Below are 18,277 nucleotides of genomic sequence, written 5' to 3'. Positions count from 1 at the left end.
ATATCTCACACCGGACTGTCATAAATTATATTATTATTATATTATATTCTCTCTTAACAACTTACTATCAACCGACTGTCAATACAGTACAATACGACCTACTGTTCATTCTATATATACTATATATACTTTTTTTATTGTGTAATGTGTATTCTATATTGTGTGTATTGTATACTGTACATTGTATGTTATTATTTGTATATTGTGTTGTGTGTAATTATGTGTATATTAGATTTTAAACTGTGTTGTAAATCTGATGTTTATTGTTAATTGTCTCATCACTGTCACGACTGCTACGTTGCTCGGAACTGCACCCAAGAATTTCACACATTATTGCACTTGTGTATATGGTTGTGTGACAATAAAAGTGATTTGATTTGATTTTGATTGAACACAACAGTCTACTACCACCACTTACTGCGCATGCGCTGTAACTATGCAATTCAACCAGAATTTACATTAAGGCAGGCGCTTACTGTGAACAGTGTTGTCAATATTAGCAAAAACATACTGACTGATATTATCAGGACCATTACCAAAAACTGAAATGACATCATAATAGCAAACAGTAGCCCTGTTCACACGTGCATCCAGGTAAATTACAGGAAAATTGTTGGGTTGCCTTTAATGGTAAATGTACCACATGTGCTGTTCACACATATCATCAATATGGAAATTGATAAGTAATGATACAACTTCTCATTAAGGGAAATTGCCAGAGCAAAATGTACTAGTATTTTCAAGAAGGTCGTGTTCTCACATGACCTCGAACTTGAAAAATGCACCAAATTTCCTGGAAAAGGCTGTATGTGTGAAAGGGGCTAGTAACTGTAATAATACATCCTATCCAGCAGGTGGCACTACTGTTAGTTTAAAGAGAGGGCCGTAAGTGAAGAAGAGAGATCTTAACGTCAAACATCACACATACTGAACCAACCAAACAGCAAATTATAAACAAGATGAAAACAATGTTTGCTGTGCCATTTAAGAAAGCGTCTACGGATTACGACTTATCATTATACTGCTGAACTTTTCTCAAGCGTCTGGAGGACCGAAATATATCACTTTTAGCAACGTTAAAGTGCATGAACAGTCATAGACATGTCAAAATCAGAAAAGAGCAGAGGCACAGAGGAGTATGAATCAAGACACCTGCCTATTTACCAGCACAGAGACGAACTCATTCAGGCTGTAAGAGAAAACACGTTCCTGATCGTGACGGGTGAAACTGGCAGCGGAAAAACCACTCAATTGCCTCAGTACTTGTATAAAGCAGGTTTGTATGTTCTGCTACACTCAGAAATGAACGAACTTGCATATGCATATTCCTCAGCTGTGTATCTTCAGTCTTTATATATATAATGTGTTTATTTTTATTTATTTATTTTTTTCAGATCTTTGTAGGCATGGCGGAATTGGTATAACACAGCCCAGGAGGGTTGCAGCTATCACTGTTGCCCAGCGGGTGTCTCAGGAGATGGGTGTCAGGCTGGGTGAGGAGGTGGGCTACCAAGTGCGCTTTGATGACTGCTCTACAAAGGTGGGAGACAATACCACATATATTTAACACATGAGTTAAGTAAGGTATGGAATATTATTCTAATGGGCTTGTTTTTTCCTTGTATCAGGACACTGTGATTAAATACATGACAGATGGCTGTATGCTGAGGGAGATTCTCGCAGACCCCAGTTTGACACAGTTCAGCATAGTGATCCTGGATGAAGCCCATGAGAGGAGCTTGAATACAGTATGTTGACTTTTTCAAAGTTGTTTGGGGTTCAGTTCACTTGACATTGCAAAACTAAGCTGACGATATGGGGAGTGTCCTTCTACACGACCTAGTTAAAACCCTTCTACAATAAGGGCAGTTATAAAATTGGCTATGGTGTTTAAGCCCTGCTCTTTTAGGCGTGAAGTTGTCCGGCATAAAAGCATAAATGAATTTTCTTCCTTCAAGACAGCAATTCGTCTCTCGTCTTAGAAGCTTTTTTTTAGACGCTTTTTGGTGACCGGGTCCACGCTTCAACGACACACCTGCTCCATGCAGCGCTTCGGCCTGAGTATCCTTTATTGCTATTATATATATATATATATATATATATATATATATACACTATATTGCCAAAAGTATTCGCTCACCCATCCAAATAATTGAATTCAGGTGTTCCAATCACTTCCATGGCCACAGGTGTAAAAAATGAAGCACCTAGGCATGCAGACTGCTTCTACAAACATTTGTGAAAGAATGGGCCGCTCTCAGGAGCTCAGTGAATTCCAGCGTGGTACTGTGATAGGATGCCACCTGTGCAACAAGTCCAGTCGTGAAATTTCCTCGCTACTAAATATTCCACAGTCAACTGTCAGTGACAGCAACTCAGCCACGAAGTGGTAGGCCACGTAAAATGACAGAGCGGGGTCAGCGGATGCTGAGGCGCATAGTGCGCAGAGGTCGCCAACTTTCTGCAGAGTCAATCGCTACAGACCTCCAAAGTTCATGTGGCCTTCAGATTAGCTCAAGAACAGTGCGTAGAGAGCTTCATGGAATGGGTTTCCATGGCCGAGCAGCTGCATCCAAGCCATACATCACCAAGTGCAATGCAAAGCGTCGGATGCAGTGGTGTAAAGCACGCCGCCACTGGACTCTAGAGCAGTGGAGACGCGTTCTCTGGAGTGACGAATCACGCTTCTCCATCTGGCAATCTGATGGACGAGTCTGGGTTTGGCGGTTGCCAGGAGAACGGTACTTGTCTGACTGCATTGTGCCAACTGTGAAGTTTGGTGGAGGGGGGATTATGGTGTGGGGTTGTTTTTCAGGAGCTGGGCTTGGCCCCTTAGTTCTAGTGAAAGGAACTCTGAATGCTTCAGCATACCAAGAGATTTTGGACAATTCCATGCTCCCAACTTTGTGGGAACAGTTTGGGAATGCCCCTTCCTGTTCCAACATGACTGCGCACCAGTGCACAAAGCAAGGTCCATAAAGACATGGATGAGCGAGTTTGGTGTGGAAGAACTTGACTGGCCTGCACAGAGTCCTGACCTCAACCCGATAGAGCACCTTTGGGATGAATTAGAGCGAAGACTGCGAGCCAGGCCTTCTCGTCCAACATCAGTGTCTGACCTCACAAATGCGCTTCTGCAAGAATGGTCAAAAATTTCAATAAACACACTCCTAAACCTTGTGGAAAGCCTTCCCAGAAGAGTTGAAGCAGTTATAGCTGCAAAGGGTGGGCCGACGTCATATTAAACCCTATGGATTAAGAATGGGATGTCACTTAAGTTCATATGCGTCTAAAGGCAGATGAGCGAATACTTTTGGCAATATAGTGTGTATATATATATATATATATATATATATATATATATATATATATATATATATATATACAGGTGCATCTCAATAAATTAGAATGTCGTGGAAAAGTTCATTTATTTCAGTAATTCAACTCAAATTGTGAAACTCGTGTATTAAATAAATTCAGTGCACACAGACTGAAGTAGTTTAAGTCTTTGGTTCTTTTAATTGTGATGATTTTGGCTCACATTTAACAAAAACCCACCAATTCACTATCTCAAAAAATTAGAATACATCATAAGACCAATAAAAAAAACATTTTTAGTGAATTGTTGGCCTTCTGGAAAGTATGTTCATTTACTGTATATGTACTCAATACTTGGTAGGGGCTCCTTTTGCTTTAATTACTGCCTCAATTCGGCGTGGCATGGAGGTGATCAGTTTGTGGCACTGCTGAGGTGGTATGGAAGCCCAGGTTTCTTTGACAGTGGCCTTCAGCTCATCTGCATTTTTTGGTCTCTTGTTTCTCATTTTCCTCTTGACAATACCCCATAGATTCTCTATGGGGTTCAGGTCTGGTGAGTTTGCTGGACAGTCAAGCACACCAACACCATGGTCATTTAACCAACTTTTGGTGCTTTTGGCAGTGTGGGCAGGTGCCAAATCCTGCTGGAAAATGAAATCAGCATCTTTAAAAAGCTGGTCAGCAGAAGGAAGCATGAAGTGCTCCACAATTTCTTGGTAAACGGGTGCAGTGACTTTGCTTTTCAAAAAACACAATGGACCAACACCAGCAGATGACATTGCACCCCAAATCATCACAGACTGTGGAAACTTAACACTGGACTTCAAGCAACTTGGGCTATGAGCTTCTCCACCCTTCCTCCAGACTCTAGGACCTTGGTTTCCAAATGAAATACAAAACTTGCTCTCATCTGAAAAGAGGACTTTGGACCACTGGGCAACAGTCCAGTTCTTCTTCTCCTTAGCCCAGGTAAGACGCCTCTGACGTTGTCTGTAGTTCAGGAGTGGCTTAACAAGAGGAATACTGTAGCCAAATTCCTTGACATGTCTGTGTGTGGTGGCTCTTGAGGCCTTGACCCCAGCCTCGGTCCATTCCTTGTGAAGTTCACGCAAATTCTTGAATCGATTTTGCTGGACAATCATAAGGCTGCGGTTCTCTCGGTTGGTTGTGCATCTTTTTCTTCAACACTTTTTCCTTCCACTCAACTTTCTGTTAACATGCTTGGATACAGCACTCTGTGAACAGCCAGCTTCTTTGGCAATGAATGTTTGTGGCTTACCCTCCTTGTGAAGGGTGTCAATGATTGTCTTCTGGACAACTGTCAGATCAGCAGTCTTCCCCATGATTGTGTAGCCTAGTGAACCAAACTGAGAGACCATTTTGAAGGCTCAGGAAACCTTTGCAGGTGTTTTGAGTTGATTAGCTGATTGGCATGTCACCATATTCTAATTTTTTGAGATAGTGAATTGGTGGGTTTTTGTTAAATGTGAGCCAAAATCATCACAATTAAAAGAACCAAAGACTTAAACTACTTCAGTCTGTGTGCATTGAATTTATTTAATACACGAGTTTCACAATTTGAGTTGAATTACTGAAATAAATGAACTTTTCCACGACATTCTAATTTGTTGAGATGCACCTGTATATGCCGCTTACGTGTTCGTGTCTTTTTAAAGATGTCGTTCCGTAAATGTTCCTTATGCGAGGGACACATCCCGCCATCAGATCAACATGAGAGCTGGGTTCGCTGTCTGGGCCATGCCCACACAGAGGCAGCTTTCATGGAGACAGATTGCCCTTACTGTGAGGGCATGAGTCTCAAGACACTTCGCTTGCGAATTGCCCTCTTTCTGAGGGACGATTCAGCCTCCTGTGCCCTCCCAACTGCCACTTCTGTGACTCACGAGGGATCACACGAGGAGGCAAGGTGGGGCCGCGAGGTTGAACAGGATGAATTTGAGGTGGACCTCGTACAGGCACACGCCCTGTGAGCCCCTCAATCTCCATGTACTGAGTCTATGCCGATACAGTATATGCGTGACAAGCTTCGGCCCTCTGCAGGAGCACACAGCCTTGTCACGTTCGGCAGTTATGACACTGGGGATGATGTTATGTCTCTCGCTGTATATGGCGAGTTGTCAGTGGAGGACGCTGCCGTCCCTTCCCCAGCGAGGGCGAGGAGCGTGCACGCACCACTGACAAGGAGATGCTTTGCGTCCTTTCAAGGGCAGTCGAAGAGCTCGGTCTCGAGTGGTCTCCTCCAGAGGAACCTGAAAAATCTTGCCTTGATGAATGGTTCCTGCAGTCCGGACGTCGTCAAGTGACCGTATTCCTCAGATCTGCCCCCTTCTTCCCAGAAGTTCATAACGAACTGACAAAATCTTTGTGCGCACCCTATTCAGTTCGCTCACACAGCGATTCCACTCTCCTCACTAAAGTGGACCACGGGGAAGATACATGTTATGCCCAATTATCCCCTGTGGCAGTGGCGTAGCAGCACATCTCTGTCCGGCGAGTAGCAGGGCGTGGAAATTGCCCCGTTCAACCTTCCAAGCCATGTCGACTGATGTCCGCACTGGCTGGAAAAGCATACTCCGCAGCGCGCCAAACTGGTTCAGCACCCAAGTGCGTCAAGTTTTCCAAGCTAAGCTCCTCAAGCAAATGGATAAGCAAGGCTACGATCCAGAGATGTTCATAGAGGTCCGCACCGCTACGGACTTAGCGCTGTGAGCCATGAAAGTCAATGGGCAACCTGGTAGTTTTGGCCCTCACGGAAATGCATGACGTGGAAAAAGAAGGCTCGATTGGAGACACACAATGCTGTTCCCCTCTTCCCCACTGCTGTTTGTTGGGAAAGGAATATTGTTGTTCAAAATGTTGTTTCTGTGTCTCGCATTCAATCACATGCAATAAAGAGTGCAAAAAGAGGGTACAGCGCTCGTTGCACATGCACGAGACGCTCACACTTTTTCAATAAAAAGCTCTTTTCCACTTCAAAGCCCACACATTATGCACAACCGCTTCTCAATGGTGAGCGGTGCATTATATCATACAATGAACAAACCAAATTGCCCTTTGTCCTGTTACTTGGACGTGTGGCAAGCCCTTAAGGGCATTTCTGACTGGGTGCTAAAAATGATTGAACATGATTATACGATCCAGTTTGCATGTTGGCCGCCCCGTTTCAGTGGTGTTCTGTCTTCCTCGGTTCCGTCCAGAGACACGCCGGTGTTACGAGCCGAAATACACAATCTTCTTGCAAAGAAAGCAATAGAGGTTGTTCCAGATTGTCAAGCCCACAAAGGGTTTTACAGATGCTGTTTTCTTGTCCTAAAGAAAGACAGCAGGCTTTGGCCAATTTTAGATCCGAGACATTTGAATCGGGCACTTGCAAAGCGCCCATTCAAAATGATTACTCAGAAACGGATCTTATCGGAAGTCCACCCATGCGATTGGTTTACGTCGATAGATCTGAAAGACACGTACTTTCATGTTAAAATTGTGCAACATCAAAAGATGTTTTTGAGATTTGCATTCCAAGGAACTGCTTATCAATTCAAAGTCCTGCCCTTCGGATTGTCCCTGGCTCCTCGCACGTTCACAGAGTGCATCGATACGGTACTCGCCCCTCTGAAACTGAGTGGCATGCGCATTTTAAACTACCTCGACTATTGGCTGTTACTGGCCCAATCAGAGGCTCTGTTATGCCAACACAGGGACTGAGTGCTCCTACATCTGAACAGCCTGGGCCTCGATGTCAACTGAGCGAAGTGCATGCTCTTCCCCCAGCCAACAAATCTCCTTTTTGGGAGTCCATCTCAACTCCCTGAGTGAGCGTGCATCTCATGAGCGAGTGCTTTCAGGCCATACTCCAATGTCTGTCTCAGTTCAAACTGGGGAGAACACTTCCACTGAAGCTGTTTCAAAAAGCTTTAGGGCTTATGGTGGCAGCATCCGCCATCATTCCATTAGGTCTTTTACACATGAGACCTCTTCAGTGCTGGCTCAAACGCCATGTGCCACAACATGCCTGGCGCAAAGGGCGCATGTGCATCACTATATCCTGCCGCTGTCTTGGTGCTCTAGCTTGGATAGCTCCTGCCTTCTACCAGCAAGGTGTCTCGCTGGGGCAGATTTTCAGATGGAAAGTGGTGACCACGGACACTTCCAACGCAGGTTGGGGGGTGGTGTGCAACGAACACCTGGCTTTCGGCACCTGGGCAGGTGCGAAGAGGGCGTGGCACATCAACCGCCTGGAGCTGTTGGCTCTTTTCCTTGCCTTATACACTTTTCAATCCGAAATAGCGAATTATCATGTTCTGATTCGCTTGGACAACATGACAGTTGTGGCATACATAAACCGCCAAGGCAGAATTCGTTCCCTGCCAATGTTGAGACTGACGCGTCACCTCCTGTGAAGTAGGGCTGGGTGATATGTAAAAAATATTTTAGCGATAATTGCCTTAAAAAATATTGCGATATCCGATTACATCGTCAACCCCCCTGCTGAGGGTCAGTGAATTTTTGCTTTATTGATTTGGGTTTAAAAATGTTATTCATTTATTGAAACACGAAAAACAAAAGACATTTCTAAATTCAAATTGCACTTTAAACGAAAAAAGCAATAAAATAACGAAGTGATCAAAAAAATCATATTTAACCACCTCCCCAAATCCAAACATTTACCATCTCCAATGGCTCCATTTGCATTACGTAGGAATCCGCAATGCATGTCAACTGCGAGTAGATAAAGCGTATTAAACTCACAGCACCTCCCGATATGATATGAGATAATATGCAGCATTCTCATAGACAACATTATTCTTGCAAACAGTTTTCAGACGAATGAAAAAAGAGTGAAAACTCTTTACATATGCTTGTTCCACGAGACAGTCTCGTGCTGCACACTTCTGAACAAACAGCGATTATATAATAAAGTGTGTTTCTTCAAGCGTGTGTCTTTGTGAATAACAGCATTTCTTGTCATGTGTCACCCACCTGTTGCGGGTAGATGAGCAAAATTACCTGTGCATGAAATACATTTTGATGAGTAGCTTGTGAACTGGATTCAGCCTCATGGTATTTTGCAGGTGGCGGGTGCTAGTTTCACACCCTGGCCACTGTTTAATATATTTGGCGACTTCCCAGATCCATGGTTTTGCCATTTCCCGATATTGCCGATCATCATCTGTTCGCAATTGGCATCGGGATCTTTGTAAGACATTGTCAATATCCGATTACATCATCACATCGCCCAGCCATAATGTGGAGCGAGCGTCATCTCCTCTCCCTGCAGGCGACATATGTCCCAGGCTGTCTGAATTATGGTGCGGACGTATTGTCATGCCAAGGAGCGATGCCGGGCGAATGGAGACTTCATCCTCAGACTGTCCTGAGGATTTGGGAAATATTTGGCAAAGCGGAGATTGATCTATTTGCATCCGCAAAGAATGCCCACTGTCCCCTCTGGTACTCCAAGTCCCAAGCTCCGCTAGGAGTGGATGCATTGACGCATAAATGGCCTGCGAAACGCAAATACGCGATTCACCCAGTGTGCCTCCTTCACTCTGTCATATGCAAAGTCCAAGAGGACAAAGAAACAATTCTATTGGTTGCTCCGAAGTGGCCCAATCAGTCCTGGTTTCCAGAAATGAAAGAGATTCTGGACGGCCCTCCATGGGAAATACTGCTGAGGAAGGATCTCCTCTCTCAAGCCCAGGGCACAATCTGGCATCCCCAGCCCAAGCTGTGGAACCTGCATGTGTGGCCCCTGAACGGAGCGCACTAAACATGCCAGAACTGACTCTGTCGGTTATGAACACCATTTTACAGGCTAGAGTGCCGTCTACAAGATGCCTATACGCACTGAAATGGAATGTGTTCCTAATTGGTGCTTTTCAAATGGCAAAGACACAGTGAACTGCCCCATATCTGAAATTCTCACATTTTTTCAAGAGCGATTGGACGCAGGGCTCACTCCGTCAATACTCAAAGTTTATGTGGTGACTATATCTGCATATCACGCACCCGAAGCCGGCACTTCTATAGGCCGAACAAGTCGGCTGAACCTCCCTCGCCCGGCTACGGTTCCGACTTGGGACCTAACTTTGGTCGATGCGCTCTTTGTCCCTCAGTCAGAAAATTCTGGGGAATGGTGTTTGCGTGCCTGCTTTTATATCAGACAGCTTCGTGCCTAAAAGGGCGGGGCTTAAACACCATAGCCAGTTTTAGAATTGGTGTTTATTATAGAAGGTTTTCAACTAGGTCGTGTAGAACGACACTCCCTATAACGACAGCTTAGTAACACAATGTCTCCTTCCCATCATCTCAGGGAACTGAGGTTACATACGTAACAGAGACGTTTTATCTGGGAAGTTAGTGAAAGGTTAACTTTTTTTTTTTTTTTATAATGCTCTTAGTTCTCTCTTACAAAAAGTAATGTGGGGGTATCATGGTACAGTGATGGTATGGGTGATCAGTGATGATTTTACTTTGGAAGTTTGATGTAAATCATGGTAATGAATGATTACCATTCATATACCATGGTATTTACTGGTACACATAGATGCTTAAAGTTGAGTTCACCCAAAAATGAAAAATCTCTCATCATTTACTCTCCCTCATAGCATCACAGATGTGTATGACTTTTTTTCTGCAGAACACAAATTAAGCTTTTTAGAAGAATATCTCAGCTCTTTTGGTCCTTTTAATGCAAGTGAATGGTGACCAGAACTTTGAAGGTCCAAACAGCGTATAAAGGGAGCATAAAAGTAATCCATATGACTCCAGGGGTTAAATCCATATCTTCAGAAGTGATATGATATGTCTGGGTAAGAAACAGATCAATATTTAAATCATTTTTTACTATCAATCTCCACTTTCACTTTCTTCTTTTGTTTTTGGCAAATCACATTCTTTGTGTATATCGCCACCTACTGGGCAGGGAGGAGAAATTATAGTAAAAAGGTCTTAAATATTGATCTGTGTCTCACCCACACCTGTCATATTACTTTAAAAGACATGGATTAAATCACTGGAGTCTTTTGGATTACTTTTATGCTGCCTTTATTTGCTTTTTGGACCTTCAAAGTGCTGGCCACATTTCACTTGCATTGTATGGACCTACAGAGCTGAAATATTCTTCTAAAAATCTTTGAGTTCTGCAGAAGAAAGTAAGTCATACACATCTGGGATGGCATGAGTAAATGATGAGTGAATTTTCATTTTGGGGTGAACTATCCCTTTAAATGAATGCCTTGGAATTACCATAATACATGTCCAAAATTCATCATAGTGTTACCCTCTCAAAAAAAAAACCTGGGAATGATATGGTACGATTTATTATTATTTTTTGTTTATGACAGCTTGGTAGTATGCAGAAGATGGCTTGATTAATTCCTTAGTGACTGTCTTGAATTGTTTTTTCTACAGGATGTTTTGCTTGGATTACTTAAAAAGACTCCGTCAAAAGGGTCCCATGGCCGTAAAACACCCCTGAAAGTGATTGTGATGTCAGCGACATTAGAAACTGAAAAGCTAAGCTCTTTTTATGGGCACTGTCCTGTATTCACCATTCCTGGGCGTACATATCCAGTGAAGGAGAAATTCTGCAATCTGATTGGTCCAAAAGATAAAGATAGTTCTGTCTACATGAAAGAGGTGTATTGTTACAATCCAGAATGTTACAAACTCTATTACAAATTTGCTATTTTCAACAAACTTTGTTTGAAACAAACTAAAACTCGGACTGTTTACACAGTGTAAAACTGTCATGCTTATAATCTATAGGTGGTGAAGATGGCTTTAGATGTGCACACAAATGAAGCAGCAGGGGATATTCTGGTCTTCTTGACTGGTAAGCTCAGTAGTAATGTAATTTATTTAAGATGAGGCAGTAATGCTGCTGTTTTTGACAGTAGGTTTGTAGATTTATCATATTTCCAATATTCCTTTTTAGTTTGTAGCTCTGTGCTTGTGTTTTGAACAGGACAGTCTGAAATCGAGAAAGCTTGTGATTTGCTCTTTAACAAGGCTGAAGTCTTAGACTACCGGTATGATGTCCATGATCGAGCTGTTGAAGGTCTTCTTATCCTACCTTTGTATGGATCCATGCCAACAGGTAAGCCTAACTTTAGCTTTGTCTGTGAAAATCAGAGATAGACCGATAATCGGTTTGACCGATACTTTTTACCGATATTTACACTTTTCCACTTAATCGGTCATGGCTGTGTAAGCAGAGAGTGCGAGTGCTAGATTGGCCTGCCTGCAGTCCTGACCATCTCCAATTGAGAATGTGTGGTGCATTATTAAGCACACCATCCGGCAATGAAGACCCCGTACAGTTATGCAGCTGAAGACCTACACAATGGATGAATGGGGGAAAATTCCACTTTTCAGTGCCCAAATGCTTAATAAGTGTTATTAGAAGAAATGGTGATGTTTCACAGTGGTAAACACTCGACTGTCCCAACTTTTTTGGAGTGTGTTGCAATCATCTGATTTGAAATGACTGTACATTTAAAAAAAAAAAAAAAATATGAAATTCATAGGGTAAAACATATAATGTTTGGTTATAGAGCTTTCAATATAGCAAAGGGTGATTATAATTTACAAATCACTAGTTTTTGTTTTTATTAGCATTTTTCATACTGTCCCAACTTTTTCGGAATTGGGGTTGTAATATTGGGTTTACCAATAAAGACTTTACATTTTAAATGTTAATTTATTAAGGGGCTTTGAACCAGTGTATATTGCAAATACAACTAGTCAAATTAATTATTTTTAGACTGTGTGCAATTTTAGTTTGTAAAGCAGTTCACCAGAGGTTAGTGATAAAAGATTAAGTTGTTAAAGTGCCTAAAAGCTGAAATAAATCAAGAATTAAAAATCAGTTATGCATATTGGTGATCACACACTTAAACACAAAAATAATCAGTATTGTATTGAACATTAAAAACCAATATCGGTGGATCTCTAGTGAAAATCTTGCACATAATAATAATGACAAAGCAATCATGACATGTTTTGTGATATTTTACTTTTTTCAGATCAGCAAAGGCAAATATTTCAGCCTGCACCTAAAGGTATAAGAAAGTGTGTGGTAGCAACCAACATTGCTGCAACTTCACTCACAATCAATGGAATCAGGTAGAACAGTCACAGAATAACACAGCAGAAATAAGTTTTAATTTTGATTAGAGGAAACTTTGTAGATTTTTTAGCATTTCATTGCTACCAAAGGCAGTCTAACATTTGTTTTTGTTTTTTTTTTGCAATAGATATATTGTTGACAGTGGATTTGTGAAACAGCTAAACCACAACTCAAGGGTTGGATTAGATATTCTGGAGGTGGTACCAATTTCAAAGTGAGTGTTTAACATAATTCTGTTAGAAAAATCATGCAGGGTTTCAATGTCTGTTTCCTGTCGCATCTTAAAGGTGGAGTGTGTAAGGTTTAAAGTTAAAATACTTCTACACTTAATCTGTCATAAAAGTGATGGTGATGTTTCTATTCAGGAGTGAGGCTAAACAGAGAGCTGGTAGGGCTGGGCGAACTTCAGCAGGGAAATGCTTCAGGATTTACAATAAAGAGTTCTGGGAAACATGCATGCCAGAGTACACCATACCAGAGATTCAACGGACCAGCCTTACGTCTGTCATTCTCACACTGAAATGTCTCGGAGTCCATGATGTAATTAGGTATCATCAGGCTGCATTATTAGTTTTAGGTTGTTTAATTGTTTTATTCATAATCGATAGAGTAGACTTACATGGATTCTTTTTGCTTTACCCAATTATGGTGCATTTAGATTTCCATATCTTGACTGCCCAGAGGAAAGGTTTATCCTAACAGCTTTAAAACAGCTGTATCAGTATGATGCCATTGATAGGTGAGTAATATAATTTAATCTCATACTATTGTGATCCACAAACGGTCACCTGTTTTGTCAACTTTTAAAGCAATAGTTCACCCAAAAATACATTTTCTTGCCCTCATGCCATTTCAGATGTGTATGACCATACAATGCAAATTAATGGGTTCCAAAATTTTTAAGATCCAAAAAGCACATAAAGGTATAAAAGTAAAATAAAAGTAATCCATAAAATGATATGATAGGTGTGGGTGAGAAACAGATCAACATTTAAGTCCTTTTTTTTCCATAAATTCTCCTCCCTGCCCAGTAGGGGGTGATATGCACTAAGAATGCAAATCACCAAAAACACAAGAAGAAGAATGTGAAAGTGAAAGTGGAGATTTATCGTAAAAAAAATGACTTAAATATTGATCTGTTTATCAACCACACTTATAATATTGCTTTTCAAGATATGTTTTTAACTAAAGTCATACAGATTAATTTTATGCTGCCTTTATGTGCTTTTAAAGCTCAAAATTAATATTTTTGGTACCCATTCACTTGCATTGTATGGACATACAGAGCTGAGATATTCTTCTAAAAATGTTCTTCTAAAGTCTGGGATGGCATGAGGGTGAGTAAATGATGAGGGAATTTTCATTTTTGGGTGAACTATTCCTTTAAGTAACTGCGCTGCAGTGGAAAATGGCCAGTTTGCTGAGATTCAAATGTTACCTCTCAATGACAATGCACATTGTTTTATTTTCATTATGCCAGTTCTATATCTAAGTTAAAAAGATAGTTCACCCAAAAATGAAAATTCTTTAATCATTTCATTTGCACCCTAATGCCGCTCCAACCCCATATGACCTTCTTCGTCAAGTTTATTTGTCTTAATGCAAGTGAATAGTGACTCTTATCAAATAATTGGTAAAAACATTTTTTTAAAAGTATGGCGGCTATGTTATCACAGTAGAGGTTTGCAATCCTGCGGAACTCAGGCGGGACCCGCTGGACCTGATTAGATTTCATGTGGCGCGTGATTACATTTCCGAGTTGAAGGTGGGAGCAGGCGGCACTTCTATGAGTTGTTGGTGGGAATCATAGGAGAAGGGAAAATGGAAAGTGGATATAATGTGGATAAAAATAAAATACTATTTTTGTAAACTTGTCAGTTTGTATGACTTTTGCTCTATGTAGGAAAAAAAATGCAGGGTTATGGGAATGGGAGCAGTCGGAATGTAAATCATTGCAGGCAGAGAGCGGGTTAATGTGGAGTAAAATTTAGCACAAGCAGGAGGGTGTGGGATAGAAACTTGCAATAGTAGATGGGAGCGGGATGGAAAAAAACAGTCCCACACAGACCTCTACATCACATCTCGTGAAGTCTGGTAAAAAAAATGTACGTTTTGTGTTCCACGGAAGAAAGAATTTGTATGGGTTTGGAGCATCATGAGGGTGAGTAAATAATGACAGAATTTGAACTATTCCTTTAAAATGCTTTATCATATATGTTTTTTTATCGCAGGAGAGGTGAAGTGACCAAACTGGGCCGATTAATGGTCGAGTTCCCTCTTCCTCCTAATCTTACCCGTGCACTGATCAAAGCTGCCACTCTCGGATTTGAAGATATCATGCTGCCTGTGGCTGCCATGCTCTCAGTAGAGAATATCTTCATTCGACCAGGTAACCAGACTGTACACCTAATGAAAGCCATGACTAGGTGTTGAGGTGACTTTGTTAGTCACACTGTTGTCGAACAGTGAGAATTGCCAGACAATGTCGTTTCCATAATTTCTTAATTGGGTGCTTCTCGCAGAACTGAGATAACAGACAATGAGTCCACATAACTTACACAGGCAACAAACTTACACTAGAGTACAATAGTAAATATATGCATCCCGTTAATAAAAGTGCATGGTGACTGAGGCTGTCATCTGCCTAACATCTCCTTTTGTTAATTCTGACACCCGTTTGCAATCAGGAAAAAAAGATTTCTTTTTTGACTAACAATTTTTTATTTATTTTTTTAGGCAAATCAGAAGCACAAAAGGAAGCTGAGATCAGACACCAAGAGATAGCAGCGTGTGCTGGCGGTTCCAACGATTTCCTCTTGCTACTCTGTGTCTTTGAAAAGTGCAAAGCGAGGTATGCCATGCACAGACACCTATTTGACCGAACACCTAATTTAATTCCAGAATAACTAATGAAACCAAATAGGCTTTGGCAAATGGAAATATAGGTTTTCTAGAAGTTTCTGTTCTCCGTATAGTGACAATCCATCCTCATGGTGCAAAGATCACTGGATCCATTGGAGAGCAGTAAAGTCAGCTTTCAGCGTTGAGACTCAGCTGAGGGAGATCCTTTACCGTCTTAAGCAGGTAGCACATAGTTTCTTTATTAAATGGATACTTCACCCAAAAATGAAAACTCTACTCACCCTCATGTTGTTCCAAACCAAAATGATTTTCTTTTTTAGTGGACACATAAAAGATGATGTTAGGCAAAATATTAGAGACTGACAGCTTCAGTCCCCATTCACTCTCATATTTTTTTATTTATTTTTTTCCATACAATGAAAGTGAATGGTGACTGAGGCTTTCGGTTCCTAATATTCTGCCAAACATCTGCTTTTATGTGTCTACTAAAAAAAGAAAATAATATTGCTAAAATAAAAATTCTGTCAACATTTACTTACCTTAATTTTGTTCCAAATCCATATTACTTTGTTTCTTCCATGGAACACAAAAGGAAATGTTACAGGAATAGTTTACCCGAAAAGAAGAATTCTCTTATCATTTACTCACCTTCATGCCATCCCAGATGTGTATGACTTTCTTTCTTCTGCAGAATGCAAACAAAGATTTTTAAAAGAATGTCTCAGCTCTGTTGGTCCATACAATGCAAGTGAATGTTGACCAAAACTTCGAAGCTCCAAAAAGCAAACAAAGGCAGCATAAACATAATCCATATGACTTCAGTGGTTTAATCCATATCTTCTGAAGCAATACAGTCAATTTTGGATTATTTTTATGCTGCCTTTGTGCTTTTTGGAGCTTCGAAGTTTTGGGCACCATTCACTTGCATTGTATGGACCTACAGAGCTGAGATATTCTTCTAAAAATCTTCATTTGTGTTCAGCAAAAGAAAGTCATACACATCTGGGATGGTATAAGGGTGAGTAAATGATGAGAGAATTTTCATTTTTGAGGGTGAATTATTCCTTTAACGTCTTTTGTTTTCCATGGAAAAAAGAAAGTCATGGAATTGTATCAACATGAGGGTGAGTAAATGTTGACAGAATTTTTATTTTAACAGTATGTTCTGTTACTTTTGTGTTTTTAATTACCACATCATCATCTTGTTTGTTTATTGTTTATGTAGCAGAAAGACTTTCCACACGAGACGTTTGCGGGCAGTAGGAGTGAGCTGCTGCGGCAATGCCTTTGCCTGGGTTATTTTACCAATGTAGCCAGGAGGTGAGCATCATACTGCTACAACAGCTACGTCTTCACAATTCAACATAATTTAAGAGCAGGGGTCTTCAAATGGGGCTCCGCCTATTATTGTTTGATCTCAGTCTATTTTTGGGGGATTCACCAAGTGGTCCTTGGCTTAAAAAGGTTGAAAACCCCTAGTTTAGAGCAACGTGTTAAATTTCCATTAAGCTAACATAAAAGCTACCCTGTTTTTCCCAGATCTGTTGGGAAATCATTCTGCACCATGGATGGGCATGGATCTACCATTCTCATTCACCCTTCATCCTGTGTAAGGAATTAACCAAATGCCCACTTGTACTATTACGACACTATTTATGTCATTGAATTGAAGAAGTGTTTATCTAGTGATCATGGCTCTCTTTATTCAGCTCTTTGGTCAAGAATTGCAGCTGGACTGGATCATCTTCCATGATGTGTTGGTCACCTCCCGAGTGTACGTAAGAACAGTATGCCCCATCCGTTACGAGTGGGTGAAGGACCTGTTGCCAAAGCTGCATGAAATAGACGTCTATGAGCTGAGTAGCGTCGCAAGAGAGGAAGTAACTGACGATGAAATGGCCCAGTGGGACAAGAAAGAGGCAGCAAAAAGACAAGCAGGTGCATTTGAATAGGTTAAGCCACATTTTGATGTTGCCAAGTAGTGTCTTTATTTTTGTAACACATTGTAATGTTTAAACAGAGGCGGCAGAGGACACAGCAAAGAAAATGGAAAAGAGAAACAATGAAAGTTCAATCACGGAGGCTCGAGCCCGATACCTGGAGCGAAAACAGAATCGGCTACAAAGAAAGGACACGTAAAAGGGGGAGAGAGGCACGATCAGATATATACCACAGATCCTGCAGCTGCTGAATTCTAATACTGGAAAAGACTTTATAATCTGAGATTGCAGAACGTAATCCCTTTTTTACTGGCAAAGCTCTCTGGTTATCTTTTCAGTCGTCCCTGTGGATTTGGAATGTAGACCTTATTCACAGCAGCACCTTCTTTTATTTTTGACGGCAATGAGACTGCGAGGGGAAGACGTACACTCTCTTCAGTGGGATGTACTGTAGTTTAAAGTGTTTTTGTATTGTTCTGCAGACAAAACATTGATAAAATATCTGTCCAAGAACATTCAGTTGACAAAAACTCCATACAGCATAAGAATCAGATGTGATCAAGGAGCTTTGTACAGCTTTATACAGGGGATGTCAGTGAAGAGACTCTAAGTCTATCCCTCAGGCTCGTTTTCATTCCTGTTAAAAATCAAAGATGGCGCTGCTGTGAATAAGGTCTGTAAATGGAGTCACAATTAGCAATAAACATTTTTAAGTCTTATTTTAAGTCTAGTGTGTTAATAAATTAAGTATACGAAGTGATTTTTTTCATTAAAAAAAAAAAAAACATTTCAATGGAACCTTTGACATGGAGACAAAACGTGACACATTTTAACTGGCAGTCCTTTGGAAAGGGTTTTCACCCACACACACTATATATATATATATATATATATATATATATATATATATATATATATATATATATATATATATATATATATACACCTGCTAAAGGACAAATAAGTATAATTTAGTATTTTTTATTATTGTCATTCATTCTGGGCG

At 40.8% G+C, this 18,277-nt stretch overlaps 1 protein-coding gene across 1 annotated transcript; it reads left to right on the top strand.

The window, feature by feature from the left end:
* Positions 1–891: 891 nt before the first annotated feature.
* Positions 892–17,995, top strand: dhx40 (DEAH (Asp-Glu-Ala-His) box polypeptide 40). The gene is made up of 17 exons (XM_051678792.1): positions 892–1,276; positions 1,395–1,540; positions 1,629–1,748; positions 10,750–10,977; positions 11,107–11,173; positions 11,306–11,437; positions 12,366–12,465; positions 12,597–12,683; positions 12,835–13,017; positions 13,128–13,208; positions 14,701–14,858; positions 15,206–15,320; positions 15,445–15,553; positions 16,557–16,651; positions 16,871–16,940; positions 17,041–17,269; positions 17,352–17,995. The coding sequence occupies exons 1-17, from the start codon at positions 1,102–1,104 to the stop codon at positions 17,468–17,470; spliced, it is 2,214 nt and encodes a 737-aa protein (XP_051534752.1). The 5' UTR covers positions 892–1,101; the 3' UTR covers positions 17,471–17,995.
* The last annotated feature ends 282 nt before the right edge of the window (positions 17,996–18,277 follow it).

This window comes from Myxocyprinus asiaticus, chromosome 39 (genome assembly GCF_019703515.2).
Source record: "Myxocyprinus asiaticus isolate MX2 ecotype Aquarium Trade chromosome 39, UBuf_Myxa_2, whole genome shotgun sequence".
Classification (NCBI taxonomy): Eukaryota; Metazoa; Chordata; class Actinopteri; order Cypriniformes; family Catostomidae; genus Myxocyprinus; species Myxocyprinus asiaticus.
The sequence above is the reverse complement of the archived record's forward strand: the minus strand, read 5'-3'. Positions and strand labels throughout refer to the sequence as shown.